This window comes from Cuculus canorus, chromosome 4, assembly GCF_017976375.1.
Source record: "Cuculus canorus isolate bCucCan1 chromosome 4, bCucCan1.pri, whole genome shotgun sequence".
NCBI lineage: Eukaryota > Metazoa > Chordata > Aves > Cuculiformes > Cuculidae > Cuculus > Cuculus canorus.
This window is the reverse complement of record NC_071404.1, coordinates 8,442,115-8,465,571: the sequence shown is the minus strand read 5'-3', so window position 1 is coordinate 8,465,571 and position 23,457 is coordinate 8,442,115. Positions and strand designations below refer to the sequence as shown.

The 23,457-nt window shown below is 38.7% G+C and overlaps 1 protein-coding gene across 4 annotated transcripts in view; it reads right to left on the bottom strand.

Moving 5' to 3' along the window:
• The window catches only part of MAEA (macrophage erythroblast attacher, E3 ubiquitin ligase), a 47,684-nt gene that overhangs the window by 20,359 nt on the left and 3,868 nt on the right, over positions 1-23,457 (bottom strand). For 2 of the 4 annotated variants that reach the window (XM_054064940.1, XM_054064939.1), the window contains exons 2-4: positions 19,353-19,450; positions 10,843-11,025; positions 7,047-7,250 (exon numbers count right to left, since the gene is read on the bottom strand). In XM_054064940.1, coding sequence (XP_053920915.1) covers positions 7,047-7,250; positions 10,843-10,950 — 312 coding nt within the window. In that variant the 5' untranslated portion in view covers positions 10,951-11,025; positions 19,353-19,450. The remainder of the gene's footprint in view (positions 1-7,046; positions 7,251-10,842; positions 11,026-19,352; positions 19,451-23,457) is intronic. The other 2 variants (XM_054064938.1, XM_009556004.2) reach the window with 1 other exon arrangement.

Below are 23,457 nucleotides of genomic sequence, written 5' to 3'. Positions count from 1 at the left end.
TCACAGCCTCTTCTGGTAGGGGAAAGACAACTAATCCCTTGCTGGCTGAGCATGAGCCCTGCAGCTTTGGTCCTAGCAGGATCAGTCTATATTAGCAGCTACACACATTCAGAAAAAGTGAACTCCTGTCATCTCCTACAGTAACAAGAGAAAGTGTTAAAGTAACATTTACACTTTGAAGAAATGCCTGGCAGGAAAAATGAACAATAAGAAAAATGAGAGGCATAACTGAGACCAAACCTCTTCTACACCTGGGTAACCTACAGGGAATAGCACCATTTGCCCTTCAGAGAGATTCTTGAATTGATTTTTTTCTTGAATCACTAGCCTTCCTAAGTATTTTGTAATAAATTAGCTCTGTTATGATACAGAACAGGTAATGCATTTTGTCTAAGAAGACTGAAAAAAATAGACATTCAACACCACAGCATACTTCATGCTGTTGGCTTTTGAAGTGTCAAATGATTTGTAGTGAGAAAGTTTGTTATTCTGCATTGATCTTGACTATTTCACATTTACATAATTCTAATTCCCAAAGAAACTAGAGACAAACTGCAGATGTAAGGCTGTTCAGGAATTACAGCACTTTGCAATTCAGATGAGCACATCCAGACATTCACTATACTAATCTAGTGAAAGCTGCCAATCCTACACTAAGAACAGCCAAAACACATTAAAAGGAGTTTCTCAGTTGCTTATCTGTAGCTTAGCACTTTAAGGTAACACAAAAAAAAGGCACAAGTTAACATCCTGACACTTTGAAATAAGTTGTGCCAATTCAGGAGCTCTTTCAGTTGTAGTTCTCAAACCCCTCTTGTGTGGGAACACCCAGTCATAGGAGATGGAAAAAATAATAGCTCCACACAAAAGACACCTTTTGCCATTCAGCTTGTCTATGTTCTGCATGACAGTGAAATAAAGAACACACACAAGCATTATGCAGAGCGTTATTTACCTATCTGAAATTAAAGTGTTAAGAATATAAACTTATTTTGATAAATGAAGTCATATTTGTGTGTTTGCCTACAAGCCATTCTCGGACCACGTGTCTTAACAATGAAGATTCCTAAGTGTACAGTGGTATGATTGTTAAGAGAAACACTTAATCAACTTTTAACTTCAATGTCTTACAGCTTCCTTTACTCAAATGTAAGGCTCTTCTAAACATTCATATGAATTCATACTGATGCAATTTGCAATCACGTATTACTAACACCCATTCTGCTCAAATATTACAAGTTTACTGATTCAATGCTCCTGAACTGCATCATGTAGCTTATTTGTAATGACTATTTTAGAGTTAAATCTCACTCCTAGTTTTTAAGTCTCCTAGATTTTTAAGTTTCTCTCTAGATTTAAGTTTTCACTTCTACTTTACCTAACCATACACATTGAATCTGCAGAGCCATTTGAGGCTTTTGGAGGGAAGACTGGTAAAACACAGTTGTATCAAACAAAGCAGAAGCTTATTTTTTCTGTGCCTACATACTCTCTATCTGCTGTGGTGATAGTCTATTCACTCTTGAAGAAGAACACAGCTCTGAGCTAGAATGCTCCATGGAGAACACATCAGTCTCGAGGAACACAGAAGCAGCAACTTACCTACATAATCCTCATGGTGTGCAGATCCATTTGCAGTTCTGGACATTCACTGACCACAGAATGCCTTTATCCTGCCCATCACTTGAGGTAAGAACACCAGCCACACAGGCATAAGAAACTTTCAGTCCAGTGGGACAGGCAAAAACAATCAGCTTCTCAACTTCCCTCAAAATCCAGGCAGCTAAGGGTTCAGTGCTATTTGCTCTCCTCTGGTGAGCTTCAGCAGGACCTAACAAACCTAAGCCTACCAATCACGTTTTGATCAGAACAGCATCCTCAGAGAGCATTTTTCATTCACTTTGAGTTAAGACTTAATACTGTTCCTGCCTGTGATGCTCAAATGTCCAGGTCATTTTAAACCTCAGTCAATGGTAGGAACAGTTATTAAGGAAAAGGATGACCTTAAAAATAGCAGCTTCAGTGAGATTTTGCTCCATAACACACAAAGAAATCATTCAGCAGTTTTCTACTGAGGTCTCAGCTGAAGGATCCATTTCACACTGGTGAGGTACACTTCTATAAAGCAAGAAAAGAATGTTTTTACTTTGAGGTTGAAAAAGTAACAATGATGTAGAACAGTGGGAAGAAGGGATTAGGCATTTTGCTAAAAGCCATGCAGCTCAACTTGAAGAATGAGCCTGTCCTATTCCAAAGGTCATCAAATAAGATTTAATGACTTTCTATAACAAAATTAAGACAATGGAACACATTAGAATTTGTTTCAGGTATCTTTCCAAATAATCAGTTGTACTAATCCATTCCAAATGGTTTCCAAATGATTAAACCTGAGGCTGTGTTTATGCACCAGAGAAGAGGAATGGACCAAGTAGGAGAGAGGGGAGAACAGTGGATAATTAGTTTTTCAGTGACTACAACGCCTTCAATTTATGCTAATCAAAACTTATTTTTAAAAAATATATTTATTGTACTGATTTGAGAGACAAAAATATTTTAAGAATGGCTTTGCAATATCTGCTGCTTTGATATCCTCCAGGGAATAACCGTTACCACAGATTAAGAAGTTCTGCTCCAAAAGGAAACCACTGACAAAAACTGAAAATCTGAAATTCTCTTCAAGAAATCTATTACCTTTTTAGGACTGCTGTCAGTTGGTTTACTACTGAGTGAAGTGTCAAGAAGCGCCTCTAACGCAGGTTACTGTCTACCACAACCAGTTCCAGACAAAACTTTTGAAGTTGGTAGAATACTCTTTTTTTTTTCTCCACAGTTCTCAAAGCAAAAAGCACACTCTGGTACTAATGCAGGTGCCTACTTAAGTATCTCTGAGGGATGATGCATCTACTTAATTACTGATCTAAGAACATTAATTTACTGAACTTTGATTGGCAAGCATAATCCATGATGCCAGGTCAAGTTAACTGATTTTAAAGAATCATCTCAACTCGAGTCTTCTCTTAGACCTGCACCCTTATAGGGCTACTGCCCACCCTCCCCAGGGGTATTACAGTTCTTCTGTCCAATAGTGGTTTAGATTTCTAAATTACACGCTCCTTGCCCTAACAAAGACACTTGGTTTAAATTTATGTTATTCTTCACAGAAAAAAAAAATTGCCATTTGTACAACTTTTGTATCATACAGGCATTAAGGCAATCCTTTTACTAAAATAAACTAAGCAAAAACAGAAGGAGGATTTCCAGCATGTGATAGAGACTGGCAGCTTCGGAATCTGGATTTGTTTTCAATTGGATAGGTGAAAAATCACTATGGTTATTACATAATTAAGCAAAGAACGCAAGGACACTTTATATGGTTTTTTTTTCTTCCTATTAAAAAGAGGGCTAGAAAAAGTGTGGCATTTAAAAACCCACAGCAAACAAACAGAAAGCAGAACAGCAAACAAAGCGGTACATACCTAATCTAATTATACACTTATCTGCAAACGACAACCAATTTCCTACTGGAACACCACATTTCAAAACCAACATGTATCTATCAATTAAAGGCACAGAAGAAGTGAGATAGCATTTAATGTAGCAGAACATAGAATAGCAAAGTAAGTTATCAGACAACCCTGCCAGGCAGCTGAATATATGACTCTACAGATGAAAATATACATTTTTTAAATTGGTGCTGCGCTCAAAGGTCATAATAGAGCAAAAATAAGATCATTATTAAGTGTAACAAGCTGATTCTGATAAGCTTCATTTGTATGCAATAACAAAAACTTAACACCTACTTTCTGTCTTCAACCCAAACTATTGTTCACATCATTAGTGAGCCAGAAGAAATCAAGAAAAAAGGTCCACAATAGAATCCCTTTCACCTCACATTTACTTTGGCGAAAACATGACATTTCTGTCCACAAATGTCAGCTCTTATTTAATATTACCCTCAGTTTGGTTTCCTTTCCCAAGCAGCATTACTTTTCTTTAAAGACATATTATACACATTCCATGTTTGTAGCTTATTTCTTATATTGCCATATAACATTATGTTTTATATATGCTGCACACCAGAAGTTATTCCTAACCTGAGCTAGTTCATAGCTCTGATATTAAAACTTCCTTATTAATTTTCACATCTAGCATTTATTTTCACAGCTGTTCAGTTCCTGGTTTACAATCATGGCTCTGAAGTGCTCATCTTCCATAACAAGAATTCAAGAATACTATTTTTATGAAGGTAGTTAATTTAGAAAGCAGACTCGAATTTGTCACAGCCCATCAGTAACTATTAGAATTGGACACTACGGTGCATAGTTGATCTTTGAGCAAAATGTCTGCTGTGTGTTATTGGCAAATACGTGAATACTTAAATGGTTGCTTTTGGTCTCTGAAAGAGAATGCTTTCTAAACCATTTCCATCCATAAAGCACCTTCACAGCTCTGCAAGTCTCTTAGCATTCAGCAGCCATGCAAGGAACTTAAAAACAAGCAGGCTGAGACACGTTCCCAAGACTGGTCTAACAGCTACTGAGAGATGCTTAGTCTAAGATCCACAAGCTAAAACTGAAAGGGAGAGAGATGTTTCCTTCAGCTTTTACAAGTAGCAACAAAGGGTACTTTTAGCCATTTGTCCTGCAATCATAGACGCAGAATCACAGAATGGTTGAGACTGGGACCTCTGGAGGCTGTGTCAAACCAAGGTCATCTACAACAGGTTACTTAGGACCTTGCCCAGTCCAAGCTGCATTTGACTATCTCCAAGTACAGGCAGACTCCACGCCCTAATGTGCCTGCCATGGAGTCTAGAACTAGACAGAGCACTCCAGAGGGGTTCTAACCAGTGTGGAGCACAGCGGCTGGACCATCACCCTTCCCCAGCTGGTGATGCTCATCCCAATGCAACCCAGAGTGCTGTTGAGTCATCTTTGCCATAAGAATGTATTGCTGGGTCATGCTCAACTTGCCTTCCAGCCTCACCTTTGACTGGTCAATAAGTCGAGCAAAAATCCTCCTATTTTCAGGTTCTGATTTAGGGTATAGTGCCTACCCACTGTAACAATATCATCTTGATATAAATATAAAATAAATAAGTTGGGTAATAGACATGACCAGGTTCACTATATGGCAATACAGTTCCGAAGGGTAGAGACATTTTTCAAAATTACCATTGAGACTACAGTAAACAGAAAGATTACTTTGCATGAGAGAAAAATGCCATGATATTTTGTGATCTCTGCAGCAAAGGTACATTATTAAGCATTAGAGAACACTTTGATGCTCATATCCTTCAGCAAGAAGAGAACAAAAAGAAAGAGCCGTCTTATTAAAACAGCAAAACCACAAATTCCATATAAAGATCAAGTCCCAGTATCTCACCATTGTAAAAGCTGTTCACAATTACTACCACCATACTGTAAGAAAGGAAGCCTATCCTTCTTTAGCCAAAACAAACTTCAAGTTGAGTAAAATGCGTAATTTTAGCCAACTGGAAGAAATATGGCCTCCACACGTTCAACATATGCAACTAAGTTCTGTGTTATTCAAGTTACTCTGATGTCATACAAATAAACACTTAGGCTTGAAGGCAGAAGTTAAATAAACTTATTTAAAACTTTTTTAAAACACAAAAGCTTCTATTCAGCAAAGAGAACGAAAAGCTTTAACGTTTCACAAGTGCAACGCTTCGTACCACACAGTCTTGCAGAGTATCATGATGGACTTCCACGCTCATGTCTAAACAAAGCCGGGCATTACTTAATCAGGCATAACAGAACTTGCTATGAAAGTGAAAATATTTCCATAGTGCTTTTTCAGCAGGCCTAGTAGGTACAGTAACATGATGATTCAGCAGTAGATGAGCTCCTGCTCAAAACAGAGGGAAACATTTACCAGAAGTGTAAGAGCTGCTGACAATTCAGCTGCAATTATGCTAGAATAATTGTCTTGGGTTTTTGGTTCACTTGCATGGGCTATTGTTGGTGAGGCACAGCAGCCTCTTGAGTGAATTTCTTCAGGACTATTTTATATTAATAGTTTGTAACCCACTTCTTCCCCCTTTCCCTTCCATTCCACCTCAACTTGTTTCCACTGATTGAACAGGACCAGGCTGGTATGGCAGCCAAGGAGTAAGAGATATGCTGGGTGAAATATTTTAAACGGAAGAATTGCTTACCTTCTGGAATTAGGAATATCAAAGGAACTTAGGATTCAAGAATCACTAATGATCAAATCACAAATGCTACCTAAAATTAGCGAAACATGATTTCTCTAAATGAACAGCAAATTCTTAAATACTAAGTTTTAACATCCTTGTGGCTGTCAGAGGACCGCAGCGTAGATTCATTGCTCTATAAAGAAGCTACACCAAGGTGTACAATTTGTAAGCACTTACAAGATGGAAGCAAAACCAACAATACAAAAAGTGAAAAGAAAGTAACATATACAGAATTGGAAACGGCAAAAAATATGCAAAACAGCAAAAAACTTTCTATGGGCCATGCAAGATATACTGGCTACTAAAACTTCCAAAGTGTATCAAGATTTATTTTCCAAAGTACAAGCTAGCTTTCCTCTGGATGCATTAAATAGCAGGATGATTCAATAAAACAGGTGTTCTTGCCATCAGCGCATGCAATCCTGCTTAGCCTGGTCACCTACACATATCATCTAAGTGCGGCTAGACAGATGGGAAGCTCTACCAACTGCTTAATCAGCAGCCTAAAAGCCTCTAACAAAAAATTCTGCATGACATTTGAGAATTATTCTAAGTTTTAATAGGGCAGGGTGATTATCTAAAAACATTTAATTTGCAGCTAAAAGTTATGCCTTTAATTTTGACTTATTTAAGATGCTAAAATACAATTTATGTCAAGTAAGGAGAACAAACTCCTCCAAAAAAGATTAACAGATAAACATCAGTAATAAAGGCACATTAATATACAAAAATAGCTGCTACAGGGATAAAGTAACTTGCTGCTATTTGCTGACTTCCTCTTTACTACTGTTTCATTAGTAAGTTAGTGCACATTGCTACCAACCTCAATACCACTTTGTCTTGCTAGTTTTACAGCTGTATTGTAGTAGCCACAACGTAAAAGATGTTCCACCATCATACGATCCATACGTTTCTTCTTCCACATGTTTGCAGCAGCTGGCTGGTCACTACTATGCTCTTTCAGATGTTCAATCCTACGTTTGCAGAGTTTCGCACTTTCATCTTCAGCCTGGATTGATTCAACTGCCTAAAAAGTAAAAATTAACAGCAACTAATAAGAGCTACACATTTTCAATTTCCTTTAAAAGCATAATAACACAGTAACAATTGTTTGTAAGCATTCTTTATGCATATATACAGTTACTGCCCATAGCATTTCTTTCATTTAGAAAGACATTTCCTATAGCAGCGTACAAGTTTCAGCATGGCTGGTCCAGTTCTGGGATCTTCTTGCATATAAAGAAGTTTTGACTGGAAATCATGAGTACATGCATTTTTCTGCTTAATGTACAGTTAGTCTGAAAACTGCAACATACCAACTACACCAACAACTGCTGTAACAGTCTGCAAAGAGCTTTGTGAAGGTTTGCAGTCATGTGGTCCAAACAGTTGGAAACGAATTTCTTCTTCTAACCTATGCATGGCTCCTTCCTCAAGCAGCTGTCTGAATGAATTAGCTCTGCTGAGGAGTGATGCCCAGTAAACCCATATTACTTCTAACACACTGGAGCTATTTTAATCAGTCATGCAATAACACAATTTATATAAACACTGGGCTCCTGACACCTGGAATTCAAGGATCTTCCAGTAGTTTTAAGAAAATTATCAGTTTTGTTAAACTGGTGTTATTTTACCTACCTCTGCTGCTCTGGAAACATGGATCTACTGTTAGAAGCCTAACTTCAGAAAATAAACTTGTCAAGAGGAAGCAGAATAACATTTTTTAAAATCAAACTGGCCAAATGCAAAACACCTCCCCTCAAACATCTCAACTTTTTATTTAAAAAACCCCAAACCCACACACGCACACTTGTTTTCTTTCAGCTTTAAATGGCTGACTAGTTATGCTGCAAATGTTACAAGGCAATTTTATAACAGACATATCTTAATTCAAAGCTTGCTGATTCAGTATGCAGCACGTGACAATTGTGGGTCATGCCAAGCTAGAGAACACAAGCAAGCTTGCAGTACTTTTTTATATGCTTGCTAAGGTAAAAGCAAACCAGAAAATGAAGGAGGCTTTCCCATCTGCAATGTATCACTGATGATGCAATTTCAGGTTGGGTTGCCTTACTTGTGGTAGCTTTAAACTCACTGGCTTGTGTTTGAATAACTGCGCAGCTATGGCAACAGGAAAGTCCACACAGGTTTGCCAACCAGTCACAGCCCAAATAACCTGGCTGGCTTTTGGCAGCCCACTTTGCACTCCACGTTTGCACCACCACCTTCCCAGTACTCAAGCTATTCAAGGCTACAGTATCATCCTTGGGTAACAGGTGCAGCTTTGGAAGCACAGGTTGGTTCTAATTGCTTTTACCATGCATGCTCATTTAAAAATGATTTATTTCATCTAAATAAATGAAAACCTGTTCAAGAAAAGTATACAAAGCATTTGCCCCAACAAAGCCTTGCTCTAACGTGGCCCTTGATATAAAACTTGAGTACATAAAACTCTAGATCACTACACAAGACAGACTTCTACTAAAACTCACACAAACATCTATAGCCCGTGTTATCTTTATTACTGAAGTTTTATTTACTTTTATTACTGAATTTACCTTTATTTTGTACTTCATGGTTTGGAGATGAGTATTTTAGGTTACAAACCAAGACTTTTCCTATTCGGCAAGCAAACACTAAGTCAAGCTAAAATTCCCTTTTAATCTGTTCCATGTCTGCAGTATTGTCAGATGTGAAAGAAACTTTGAGAATTACTCTGAATGCAAGTAGGAGAATTCAAGGCAGCCTGGCACAGAGACTGAGCCCTGTCTCATTCCAAAGGGCTCTCCTTATATGGTTTTGTATCTGGACTTACACAGCCCTCGCTAGTTTGGTTTTTTTTTTTTGATCCTTTGAGTGCATTCTGAGAGCCTATAGGCCTTTTCAAAACGCTGTGAAGAAAGTCTACCTGGACTTGCCCTGCTGGACATTAACAGAACGCGAGGGAACAAGCATTTTAAACAGGACACAAAAGGGAAAACAAAGGCCTAGGTTTCCCCTGGATCATTTTCAGAAGCTAAGTAACCTGCTGTGCTGAAAAGCTCTTTTTTTCAGAGCAAGTAAAGTGTTAAATGAAGGAACCACCTAATTCTATTATGGCCATCTCAGCAGTTCATCAGATCCTTGTCTAAACACAGGAAGAAACAGAGATCCCACATGGGTCCAAAGGGCCTAAAGAAAACAATCATTTTGCTCAGGGCAGAGATTAGAGGGAAGACAGTTGGAGTTGATAGTTTGGAGCAGAAACAAGACCTCTGTATTTCAGGCAACTTTTACTGTTAAATAGATTTTTCTCCCTTTCAGTCTTTCTGAGTAACGATAAGATTCCCAAGAGTCTTTCAGACAGTCAAAAGCAAATGAGCAATTATACTAAAAATGGAGCCTTGGACCCACAACATCCATCAATGCATTCAGACACACCCCGCCAGCCAATAAAAATTTAAGTAGTAAATAAGTTACTCCTCCACATCATTACTCCACACCTATAAGCAAAATCTAACACCTCTCTCAGAAATAGCAGTGATTTTTTAAGTAACAGAGAAGTGAAGAAAACAGATCCTTCAAGACCTCCAAGTCTCAACAAACCAAACATGAACACTGCAATTAGATTTATGCAGCCTTTGCAGATCAGCTCTTCAACACCTAGCTAACCTGTTCAAGCAGAAAACCCCAAATCAACATGCACGACAGTGTTATTTTCGTGTTACCAACCCCCGAGGTATTTTGACGCTTCACTTAATATAGTCTCAAGATTTATATCTGTTGGTTATTTCATTTACGTTTTAATGAAATGACTCTGCTACCATTTGTTTCGTCTACCTATTTTTGGAGAAGCACTGTTCTAAAGCCAGGCGACAGAACTATTCTCATTTTTCTGCGAGATTTGTTTCAAGCAAGTGTTCTGATGACTCTCAGTATGACTAATATTCCCATCCAAAGTAAGGATGGCTTATACTATATAGTCTGTTTTTAACTCATTCTTCTTAGATGTGGTAAAGGCATGAAAATCTGCCTGTATTTCACACAAGCATTCAAGCTTAAAAGCTAGAAGTAGGTTATCTTGATAAACTTTGTTTAAAATGTTTTTTGTAATGCTCTCTAGAAACCTTCCAACCTGCAAGTTTACTGTTTACAAAAAAAAAACCCAAAAAAACGTTCAAGTAACAATCCAGGACAATTCACACTTGATTCTGCAAAGAAGCCTCAATGCTGCATCCCATCACACCCACTGGGGTTCAAACACTTTTCAGGTTCACCTTCTACCCGTTTTCCCTCCTCAAGTGATCAACCAATCCAACCACACAAATCTTTCCATTAGACAAGCAGAAATTGATACAAATCAATTCATTTTGCTGCTATTTCTTTTCCATGGGTAGAGAAATTACTTTTCAGGATGATAAACACTTAGTCATGGAACACCAAGTCATACTTCGTAAGTGTAGCGAAGCAAGACAGACTAAGTTTCGGTGTTTCGTTGTGCATTCTAAGGCTGCTGTTTACACCGCCAGTATTATCTGTATCTTGAAAAGAAAATTCAAGTAGTCAGCATTCACAGAAAACTACTTCCATTAACTTTGCAAAGACAACACAATCACTAAGTATAATAGAACAGCACTTACCTTTCGTTTCAGAACACTGAGTTTTTCAACTACTCCATCCAGGAGACTAACAACTGAATCCACAGCAGGACAACTGCTCAGCGTCTTCTCCAGCTCTGCCACAACCATTGTAACGTGGCTGGTCTCTCGATCAATGTTTTTCTGTGCAGCTCGAAATCGTTTGTTCAGTGTTTCATATGGCACCTGAATGAGAAATACAAAATCATTAGAATTTCTAATATTAAACAAGTCAGGTCTTCTATTGTTCAAAAAGACCAACGATTCTGTCTGGTGCAGTTGGAAGAATATCTATGTTCCAGGACACCAGATGTCATTAACTGAACTTGAGTTCTCATATCAAAGTCCTTATTTAAGTCCTCTCAGCAAGGAACTAACACACTTCAAAGACTGTAAAAAACAGTGACAGGAAATAAAAGCTGGTAGATTCTTCTCTGATACCAATGAGACCTATCTTGCTTCGACTGTAGCCAGCACTGATGGAAACAGTTCAGGGAGAACAGAAAACAAAGACAAACATGTATTTAGAAAAGCAAAGCTACAAGTTAATTACAACTAAGAGATCATCCTTCAGAACAGAGCTTTTTAAGTTTACATTTCTCTCCTTGAGTCTACAAAAGAACAGAAAATTACCTTTGAGAAAGCATGTATAATGGAAATCTAATAGGCCTCCTATCTACTTCTGCCAGTGAAGGACTACTTTATAATATTAACTCTAGTAGGACTATAATAAATGCCAAGAGAAACCCCACATAACTTTTAGTGAAAAATAAAAAGCCTACACAGTATGACTAAGCTTGTTAAATTTCTCTAAGGTATCATTCCTTGGCTTAGAGACAAACTAACCAGCCTTGAGGTGTCCTGTCCTACTTGTGCCGGACTTTACGGGACAAGCATACCAAAACTGCTAGTGATGGCCATGAAGAACACCTACAGGAGTAGTCAACAGCCTATCCAAATTTTAGCGTACTGAATAATTTGAGGAAAGCTTATTGTAAATGTTAAGCTGCTCCCATCACGTCTCTTCTACTACAGTGACAGCATAAGTTATTTAGACAGGAAGTTCCACTACTTCCCAGAAGCAGAAATTTTAGAAGTAAAATAATTCCAGTGTATTTAATTAATGCACATCTTCTCTTGAAAGAACTTCTCATGGACTTTTTCAAGATAGGTTATGGTAATCTTGATTGCTTTTCCATTAATCAAAGGCATAATTAAGCTAGCAAACATATTACACATATCAAAGGTAAAACAGGAAACAGATCTGTATTCTGTTTGGTACATACCATGCTTATGTTTGATTACAAATCTTTCAAGTATATCACTTCTAATCAATTATATCAGGTTTGGCTCCATTTTCTTCCTACTAATCATCTGCATGCAAGAAAGCATCCCCAGGGTCCACTCTCCTTTCAGGCTCAATTAGGAGACAGGTTACGACACAACCGTTGCAACTTGCAATTAGAGATGCAGCAAGAAAGAGTTGAGGTTCAGAATAAGGAAGATGAGCCAGAGTACTTGCTTTCCAAGACTTCATATGTCCTACAATAGGTTGTTCGTATTTGTAGTATAAGTACAACACAGGCACACTCCTGATAAGTTATGAAAGGGTTCTTCTTCCTCTCAGAAAGACTGAAACGATCTATTTAACGCTTTTTGGCATCTCAAGCTAAGGCCTAAACATATGACAGCCCAAGCCTTGACTACAGGAAGTATCAAACTAGAACAATCATTTTCCTTATACATCCTTCCCTGAAGCCCCAGCACCACCACGACCTTCCCCAAACTCAAACCACATAAAACACGACAATTAATAGGCTTCAACGCCTACTTAGTTCTCTACACAGCCATCTTCTGTTCCATCTTTAGCTCTTATTTCCCTCTTCCCTTTCCACAAAAAGAAAAGATAAAAGGTTTTAAAGCCCCAAAGACAGAATGGGTGTTTTGGGGGCCCATTATTTTGACATTTCATGCTATTGAGCATGGAAGCTTCTTTCTACCTTACAGGCTTAATGCAAGACAGCATTAAAACAACTTCCTCTTTCCCCCCACATACATTATTCCTCCTATTCATTGAGAATGTGTTTTCTTCAGTTACTTGCATCTACTAATTTAATTTCCGCGAGTATTTTGCTGATAAGCTTTTCACACCACACTGAAAAGCCACATCAGTCAGGACTTTCAGAAGCTCCTACTGATCTGAGGAATCTGTTTTTGTTAATTTTTGAGCAGTCAGTTGAACTGAACACACAGATCTAGTCATTTTGAAAAAAAGATCTTATCTTTAATCTCCCTTTTCCCTAGTTTCTTATCTGCACACAAGAGCAATAACACTTCCCGTTTCCCATGCTCTGTCTCTTCAGCGTGCAAATTTCTGGCACTGTCTGTGTTCATATGACATTTAGAACAATTAGACTTTCCATTTTAGTTGGCATCATTACATATAATTTATATCGTGTCTAGGTAGAGTAGGATTTTTAATCTTGTTTTATCTAATTTTCTTTCCTCCCTCAAGAGACCTGAATATCCTATGTGGAAAAGGCTAGGAGCTGAACTGTTTTACTTATATACTTTGACAGTAAACACAAATAACTATATTGCTAAACATTGTATCAGTGTACCATAACAAGGGAGACTGCCTTAAAGGTACACTTACCTTAATTGCATAACTGAAACTGACAGTAAAAGGGGTTTCATACTTTGCACAGGCACCTCTTTCTTACAACAGAGCCAGCAGTTTTAGGGAATATTTTTATATCTCATCCAAGTACAACTTTTACCCATACTTTACAGGAGTAGATCTACAAATGCCAAAATGTCAGAATTCCAGCCACTATGCTCCTCATCAAGAAAGAGCCTTATCTAGATTCTGCATCTCCATCCACTGTTTCTTTTGTTACTCATACAGCTCCTATGCTCCAAAAGAGAGTTCATTCCTTAGTAATGGTTTGCTTTACCACAGAACTCCTCAAAAGTTACAGGCACTGTACCAATAAGTTTATTTTTCTTTCTCCAATAATGAAAGTAAATGGAAGGAGAAAATAACAAAACGATGCTCTGGAAAATGCTTAGTTATGGTTCATTTTTTCCTCTACGGTACCTGACAATAAAACAGTAGACACCAAACTTTTTGGACCAAGATAACGCTGCAAAATTTACCTATTATTAACTGCCACAAGCCTATGAGACTTTGAATTTTTACTGCCTGCACCACTCTCGACTGTATTCAACTTAAGTCAGAATAGCCTACACAAGGTGTAAAGTTACAGTAGCCTGACTTTTTCGAGATCAAAATTTTGCTACTGTGATGCAAAGGACTGTCTGCCTGTCGGGAGGCTTCTGAGAGTGTAGCTAGCACCTTTTTACAGGTGCTAACAGAGACTCAGACATCTGAATAACCTGCTCCAACTACTTCATTCATTACAGCAGTTGCTCTTCTCTGGTTTTATAAAGCCAGAAAACTCTGCTCTCCTGCCCCAGAACCTGCTCCAAACCTCTAGCTGTAGAGATAAAACTTAGGAGTGGATCACACTGGGTCTAAAAGCTTGATCTAGTGGAAAAGGAGGAAGGCCTGCCCTCAGAGCTCTACCTTGGTTGCACAGTTGAGTGGAGGGAGTAGAAAACAGCAAGGCTAAGAATACCAGAGGCAGTTCTTAAGCTTACATTTAGGAACTCAACTGTGATATTAACTCCCTGGCCTTCAGCCTAAACACAGTCTTCTCCCAGCCCGCAAATGTCAATAAGGTACCAAGGCAAGACTGACTAGTTCTAAAATCATAAGGTGGCTAAAACTGTTTAAATTGTGCAACCGATGACAATATTTCTTTTAATAAGTTACACCATATTTAACTTGAAATACCCACAAATATAGTGGTGTTATCTACTAAAAGTATTTCCACAAAAATACTTTCTTCAGTAAGCCATTCCTTTACTGATACCATTTTCGTGATTTTTCTGAATACATATTAAAACTAAAAAAACTGAGCACATATTAAATGCTTGCACATATTGTATTCTCATAGTTAACTAAGTTAATACTTGCCAAGTATCTACTATCAGTCTGTAAAAAAATATTCAGATATTAATAAGTTAAACCAGTCAATCCTCCATACAGCATCCCACAGTGCGTATCTACCTTCGATTTTACATTCATTATCAACATTTTAATGAGATTTTTCTTCATAAGGTTTTCTAAATGGATCTCCATGCACACACTTAGTACTTCATCCATAAGTTGAATATATAGAAACAGACTGCCCCTAGCGCTCCCACATCAGCCCATGCTTTTCTCTACAGGCTCAGAGAAAACTGTCTTTAAAAAACACACTGTGAGAACACACCATCTATAGCCTTTTAACAGCACAAAGAGGGAGAGCAGAATACACATAATTTTATCTTCACAGAAGTCAATTAAAGCTTAAAAACTTCTGCTACCTCAGTACTATTTACGTTGGTGGAAATCAGACAAACAGACTGGACTTCCTACACTGGTTTTAGGACCCTGAATTCCACTAAGGGGCTTAATGGCATCTCGAGAAGGTGGCAATGTTTTAGCCTGGACACACACAATCATAGCTTCCATGGCACAGTCGTCAACGCATTAAGCGCTTGGGGTTTCCCAACACACTGAAGACAAGCTGGTGAAGTGCTCCCTCCTTGTGAGAAAGTATGAGATAATAAAAGAAATCTGAATTGTGGCAAGATTATCTTTGCAGAGGTGTTACAGTCCTCCAGCCACAACAGAGCAAAAGCATTGCAAGTCACAGCTAGAAATCCAGCACTCACCACTATCATGGACAAACTAAGCATTCACTTTATTCTACTAGACTTCAAACTAACAAGCAATTGTAATTACAAGGCCTTTATAGACATTTGAACAGCGTAAGTAAGGTGGAAAAAAAAAGCATCTACAAAATTGAATTTGTGACCTAGCAATAAAGGACAACAGAAAGTCTCAGTTCTAAATGCCTTCTTTTGTCTTTCCTGCCAAGGTCTTCAGCAAGCCCTTCCTGACTGTAAGGGCAATTGGGTCCAGGGAGAGAGGTACTATTCACATAAAGTCTAAAGCCAGCTGAACTTATACAGGTTTGTGGGACCAGGAGGGAGGGAGCTTGCTGATGACACTATAAAGCTGCTGTCAGCTCTGAAATGTCATGGCAGGCAAAGAAAGTCCTCAATGACTGAAAAGGGCAAGGTTCTTATCTCTCTTCCAAAAAAGAACCTGTAGGATCATGGAAACTACAGGCTGGTCTGCCTCATCTCAGTTCTTGGGAAAGTTATTGAAAAGAAAAAATTCTGATGGAAGCCATTTCCAAGCTCATAAAGTTGACAGGGAACAGCCAGCCTAGATTTGCCATAGCAAATCAAAGCTTGGCAACACTGCTGGCTCTCAGTGATGCAATTACTGCCTCTGAACGAGAGAAGTGCCCTGGTATTCTTTCCTGCTAAGTTTAGCGAGCTTTCTGACACAGACTCCCACAGCACACTTGTAGCCAAACTGAGATGTGGACTGAATGGCTGGAATACAACATGGGTTAGGGACAGACTGGACAGCCAGACTCAAAGAATAATGGTCAGTGGTTCAAATGCTGCCTGGTGGCCAATTCCAAGCACTGCTTCATTCCCAAGGAACGTTATCAGCTCCAACATACATGTCCTTTTCAACCATCTGGGCTCTGGAACAGAACACAAAATCAGAAAGCTCCCAGAGGACAACAAACTGCTGGAGCACTGGATAATGCCTAGTAGCAGAGTTGCCACTCAGAAGAAATAAAAAGCCAGAAAAACACAGAAAGAATGTTATGAAATATAATCAAGGCAAAAATCAGAGCCCTGCACCTGGCACAAAACCACCCCATCCATTAGCACCAGCTGTGGGATAACTGGCTAGGACCACTTCAGCAGAAAAAGCTGTAGAAGTTCTGATAGCGGGTTGGAGGGGAAACAGACACACACTCCTGTAACGAAAGTTAACCACATACCAAGCTGCATTAGCAAGATGAGAGTGGACTGAGGGGAGTGTTTGTTCTTTATGCTCAGTGCTCATGTAGACTCATCTGGAATACCAAGTCTGGTTTTCAGATCACTTCCCCCTCAACTAAAGAGCAGACATTGACAAACTGGGAAGAAATCAAAAAGTGATCATCAGGCGGGCTAGCTGGTTTGAGGACACAAAATTCAAAGAGAAGGGCATGCTCATTTCACTCGCAGAAGAGAAGGCTGCAGGGAGTTGGGAGCAGGACAATCTGATAGAAGTCTTCTACTACCTAAAGGTGAAGGTCATAGATAAGAGCTAGGCAGAGTTTTCTCAGTTACAGAGCAAAAAAGAAGGTAGAGTTGACAACTGGTAGGAAAGGAAATTCCAGCTGAACAGAAGGAAAAAAATATTTTAACCAGGAGAGTTGGCAAGCACTGAACCAGGGGCCTGGAAAAGTGGCATAATCTCCACTTTTAGAAGCTCTTCACAACTAGTTAGGACCCTGAGAAACTCAAATTAGCTTTGAAGATCGCCCGGATTTGAGCAGAAGCCTGAACTACAGTGTCAGCAGAGGTCCTTTCCTACATTAATTTTGTGAATTCATCTCCAAAGAGGCTGGATCACAGACTGATTGCTGAGACATCAAATTCATCTCCATATGAAGATATAAAAGACCAAGAAGTCCCTCCTCTGTCACTCTTCTTTCTCTGAAAACATCCAGAAAAGGGATGGGGGGGTGTGGGGGGGAGGCAGAAAACATGAAGTCACCAATCCCAAACAGCTACTTTGGGCTTCTTGAGCCAGAGGTGGGAGTTCTAGAACAGAAACAACACACTGGTGTTTCACATCCACAAACTCTGCTGGTTGTTGTTGACCTGTAGAATTTTAGCACTGTAACGTCCCAAAGCAAGACATTTCACAGCCTCACACGTTGTGTGCAGAAACACTCATTGGTTTAGACTTGTCAATTGCTAGCCAAATTTGAAACCCTTTTGTTCTTGTTTTACTTGGAAAAAAGGGAACATGCACTCTTATTTTCTAAGTCTCTTATGTCTCTTGAGATTGAAGAGGCTCTTTCTAAATCATTGTTTAAGATAACTATTCCCTATCTCTGATCTTTTTCGCCCTGCTGTAGCCATTTTCCAGTTCTACTACATTTTTTAGGCTGAGGGAAGTTAGAAAATAAGAGTAACTCATACTGCATAAGAGGAGAAACCGTGACTTTTCATTGCCACACAAGATTCTCCATTTTTCCCTTTCCCAACACTTTTGTCCTAAATTTGTCAGCATTAACCTAATCATTCCCAGAAAACATTCACTATAACCCCAAAGCAAAGATAATTTCCAACTCTGTTATTGTGGTTATTTTGACTCAGTATATAACATTAGAATTGTTTCCACTTTGCCTACAAACTGTATTATACTACATTTGTCTACACTGAAGCTCATCTACTATTTTAATAGCCATTCATTCTCTCATTTTTCTTCACTAATGCTTCATATTTGAGTTATATATATGAGTAATACCTCAGTTATCTTCATATTATCGAAGAAACCAGGCCATCTCAGCACTCACTCTTTCTCTTCCAGGCTGTTCAAAAAGCTGAATATCAACAGCACTGGCAGAGATGCCAGGAGAACACAAACACTGACCTTCACACATTGTAGATGTTCCTACTAAGTCACAGTGTTTGTCTCCCATCTTGCCCAGTTACCTACCCACATAAGGACTACTTTTTTTCAAGAGTTCCTGGTATCTCCAAAAATATAGGCTAGATTCCTTCTTCCCTTATGCAGATTCAAGCCTAAAGAATTCCAAATAAAACTGGAAATTAAACCCCAAACAGTCTCTTTCAGGCTACAACATTAACCAGTGTTTCTACACCCACAGTGACTGCATATAGGAAACTAATTCAGATCCAGCAGAAAAAGTAAAAACCAGTTTTTATAGCTATCATCTGGCTGTTCGAAATTACAGAGGAAGAGTGATACTTCAAAAAAGTCACCACAATTGAAGAAAGAATTATTTGGTGGTGAAAGTAAGACCATGAATCATTCCTCAGCCTCCTGTTAACAAGAGCTTTCAAAGGCTTATTTTCTAAAAACTGATTTTCAAAGAAAACAGTACAGATAAATAAACAAGCATCTTTTACGTAGGCTTGCAATTCTGTAAAAGAATGTCTGATTTCCTCCTGTATTTGGGAGAAAAGTTATGCAGGTCTAACATGACAGCAGTACGAACTCACATGCAGGGAAGATTTAACTATATATCCTGACTTTACTGATGGCTGTGTGAATCACCCTCCTTTAACGTCAGTCTCACAGCTGAAAGCAACTTCTTGCCACATGAAGTGGAGAATTTTTTAAAACACATATCTACATTGTGTGTCTCTTCAAATGAACCGAACCATGGGCAGGAGGGTATCTGAAATGGATTTCTAAAAATATTATTAGATGCATGAAGTCAGACAACTACTGGGAAGGTACAAAAAGAAAAAAAAAAAAGGTTTTAAGAAAAAAAAAATAAGTGTCCTACCAGATTACGTGGGGGTAACCATTACAGAACTATGCTCTCCTTTCAAGGATCAGAAAAATGGTGTGCTTCCTCTCCTCAACTGTGTTAGCTTATAACACCTGAAAAGTACCAGAGAGTTGTATGAATCTATAGGTCTTGAAGATAATTCAGCTGAAGTCTTTGAGATATAAATAAGCTTTTTCAAATGGCATATATTGTGCCCTTATATGAAATTAAGCCTAGTATAGATAGGTAGGGAAAGAAAGTGAGAAATGCAGCAATGAGACTGTCTTTAAAAAGAAGAGAAGCAAAGACAACTTAGATCTACTTTAGGCAAGAGGAAAGAGGAAGTACAGGAACATGGAAGAAATATTAAGCATCTCCTAATTAGTTTTAACAAACAAACAGTGTCAACAGAAAAGGTAAACCCATCAAGAAACATCTTCCAGTACTAGCCTGTTTCCTTGAGACTACATTATTAGATCACCACGCTCACCTTCAACAAAAGAGAAAAGGACATCTATCATATACGACGCGATTTGAAAAATGAAGCTGGCTACAATAAACTATTGCAAACATTCCCACAAACCAATAACAATGAAGCATATCTACGTAGAATTACTGAAATGCTGTATTTTTATACACTTTCGTTCTTTATAATTCTTGGATTATTTCAGAGCTGAGTCAGCATCACTATTTGTCACTGAACTCATCCAAAATGTAAATTATATCACCACTTATTCATAGAATGAATTCTCCTGATGTGTAGCTCTCACCAACCCATTGAAATAGTAATACTTTTCCTTGTTCTAGGCAAAATCAGAAAAGGAAAACAAGGTTAAAACCAAGGAGAACTAGTACATCTCAGGAATGAGAGGCTTAGAATAATAGCTGGATTTAGGTTTAACTAGGTACAAGCATTAATATAAACTCTTGAAGACAGACAGATCAAAACAGACAAAATTTCATAAGCCTAAATGTAGCTGCAGATCATTTGGATTTAAAGAAAGGTTTTTACAAACCATTTCAATGCCTTTGAAGTGCAAAGCCTAGTAGTTTTCCTTAGTTAAAAACATGTCAGTATTACAACCCAAGAAGACAGTACTGAAATATTCTAGAGCAGCTACGTCTAACAAAGAACATATCAGTATAATACTCAAAGCTGCTACTTCAATACAGGAGAGAATTAATAGCAAAAATTCTTGGACTATCCATCTGCTACACACTTATTCAAGAACAGCTATCAAAATCCTTCAAAACATTATCCTTTTACACAAATTGCTACTAACTTCTCACTGAACACACTGAACTTTTGAACAAGGCTTCCAACAACAAAATTAAGTGCTTCACAAAGCCATTTTATGGTTATACAAACCTGTCATGCATCCTTATGTAAGCAAATGGAAAATAATTTCAGAGCCCTGCCTAAAGCCACACTGCAGACACCCGAGACCAGTCCTTTTTCCTACAGTTGTTTACAGCTGCCAACTTAGGCTCGTGCCTCAAAAGACATTTCTTTGCTTTTTTGATTTTACTAGAAATATTGCAGTACAAACAAAACCCTAAGCATTCCTACCTCTCTAAAGAAGCGGTTGAGTTGCTAAGCTAAGGTCACACAGCAGGTTTGTGTCCTAAGCAAGTTGCTTCATTTGTTTTGATCCTTCTTTCTTCTTCAAATATTTGTTCATTTTAATCACAGTGTCACCTTTTTAAATGAAAGAGGTCATCATCCTCCTGTGTTTGCACAGTCCAGACACCATGATACCGTCTGGAGCCTCTAGGCTAGAGACCCTGTTTCCAATCAAACTGCTCCCAAATAACCCATTCCAGTTGAAGTGACAGCATTTCTCCTAAGAAAAATAACTAAGGATTATTGATTCAGCAGTCCTGTATCAGAAAATAGGAATGCCCAAAGTTCTACTCAGTATATTATTTGTTATACTTCAGGTCTCACTAGTGTACAACTCAAGGTAACCCAGCAAGCAGTCAAAAAGCCGAGGTGGATCAAAACCAGGTTGTCAACCAGTTAAATTACTGGCTATCATAATAAAGATATCTGAACAAAAACTGACTTTATTTAAATAAGCTATAATGTATTATTAGTAACCAAGTAATGTGGCATATTTCACATCCTGGGTTAGGAAATACTTCCTATACAGTCTACCTTCAGTACCTTCTGTAAGCTACAGGAGGTCAAGCATACAATGAAGGCAGTTTCTTAAGTTTCCAAGGACTGATGGATTTTGCCAGCATGCCCTAACAGAAAATACCCACCTGCCAAAACAGTATTTTGCTAAAACTGTGGGCCAAAAAAGTGCACTATTATGCTGATTACATAATACAGGAACACTGGAGCATTTTATAGAGATAAGAAAGATGGACACTAGGTGGTCCGTGACAACCAGTAAGAACTCCTCTACTCCTGTCACCCAAAGCTGTGAAGCCTTTTCCTCCATTACAATACATAGCAACTGCTTGAAGCTCACCTTTAATCCTGCTTCCCAGCTCTTGAAAAACATTTACTATGCAGAGAATCAAAGGTTTCACAGATATTCTTGCCTTCTGTCAACATTTAAAGACTCTGACATGTGAGCTACCATACACACTATTTCTATACCGGAAACCTTACATTAACTAAACTCACAGGGCACTGTCCTGGGAAAACACAACAAATCAAGTATGTTGCAACTGCAAATTGCAACATCAGGTAAGTATTCACTTTGAAGATACTCACAGGAGGTCTTCTGTAAAAGATTTGAGATAATTTTTCTTGAAATGTTTTCATGTGGGCACAATGGAGCACTGATAATGCAGCAGCACCTCTAGATCATGGCCACACTGTTACTTATTGCCTTTTACTGTGTTTTCTTCCTTCATTAATCACTTGAAAGTGTGTTTTATAGAAAGCCAACAGGTGTAGAAAAGAGACCAGTTCCCATAGGGGCCAACTCCTACTTTAGCTGCCTTCCAACGTCAAAAGTCTTAAGTCCTACAGCATCAGATTTTTCTTAAAACACAGTGGTACACAGATCCCAGAGCAGAAGAGCAGCAGCACAGAAGACGTCACACTTGTCTGCTGACATGCACGCATGATGTGTCAAAACAGGAAGCACATTATTCAGAGGCACACGAATGCTCAGTATGGACATTCAGTGCACACTCACCGAGTCAGAGCATCCAGTTTGAAGATGGGTTTAGTGTGAGATATGATCATTCACACTGAGTCAGTAAAGAGCTGACTGTTACAAAATCCACGTTAGCTTATTGTGCCAACCGTCTACTTGAAAAGCACTTTACAAACCAGACTATGATCTAGAAGTGCCTTATATTTTTTTTCTGATATAGTGACAGTGAATTAGATGTTCTCTTACTGTCCTCAAGTTCTGCCTAAATCGCTTTCACCAAACAACTTTTGCTACCATATGTTCAAAGTTTTGACAAAAGTACCTCAGCTCATAACAGGAAAGCACAAAACCATGTTCAAACTCAGCAACTCAGAGCGAAGCTTATAAACAGGGGGGAAAAAATAAAGTAGTGCAACCAACTACGCAAAAAATTAATCTTGTTTCAGTGGGAAAAGAAGTTGATGGGGCAGGACACACCTCCAAAGTCTGCAGATGATATACAAGTAGGAGGAGTTGTTAAAATGCCAGACGGTTGTGCTGCCATCCATCAAGACCTCAGGAGGTTGGAGTAATGGGTAAACAAGAACCTCAAAAAATTCAACAAACAAAAATGCCATGTCATACACCTGAAAAGGAACAACCGTGTGCACCAGTACCTGCTGGAGACCAACAGCTTAGAAAGCAGCTTTGCATAACAAGACCTTGGGGGTCCTGGTGTACAAGTCACCTATGAGACAGCAATATGCCCTTGCAGCAGAGACAGCCAACATCACCCTGGGCTGGGTTAAGAAAAACATCGCCAGTGGCCCAAAGAAGTGATGCTTCCCCTCAGCTCAGCACGTGTTAGACCCATCCGAAGTGCTGTGCCTGGTCCTGGGCCTCCAGTATGAGACACACACTGGAGCAAGTACAGCCTGTGGCCACAGAGATTACTAACAGGTTGGAGCACGTGACATATGAAGAGAGGCTGAGAGAGCTGGGGTTGGTCAACCTCGAGAAGA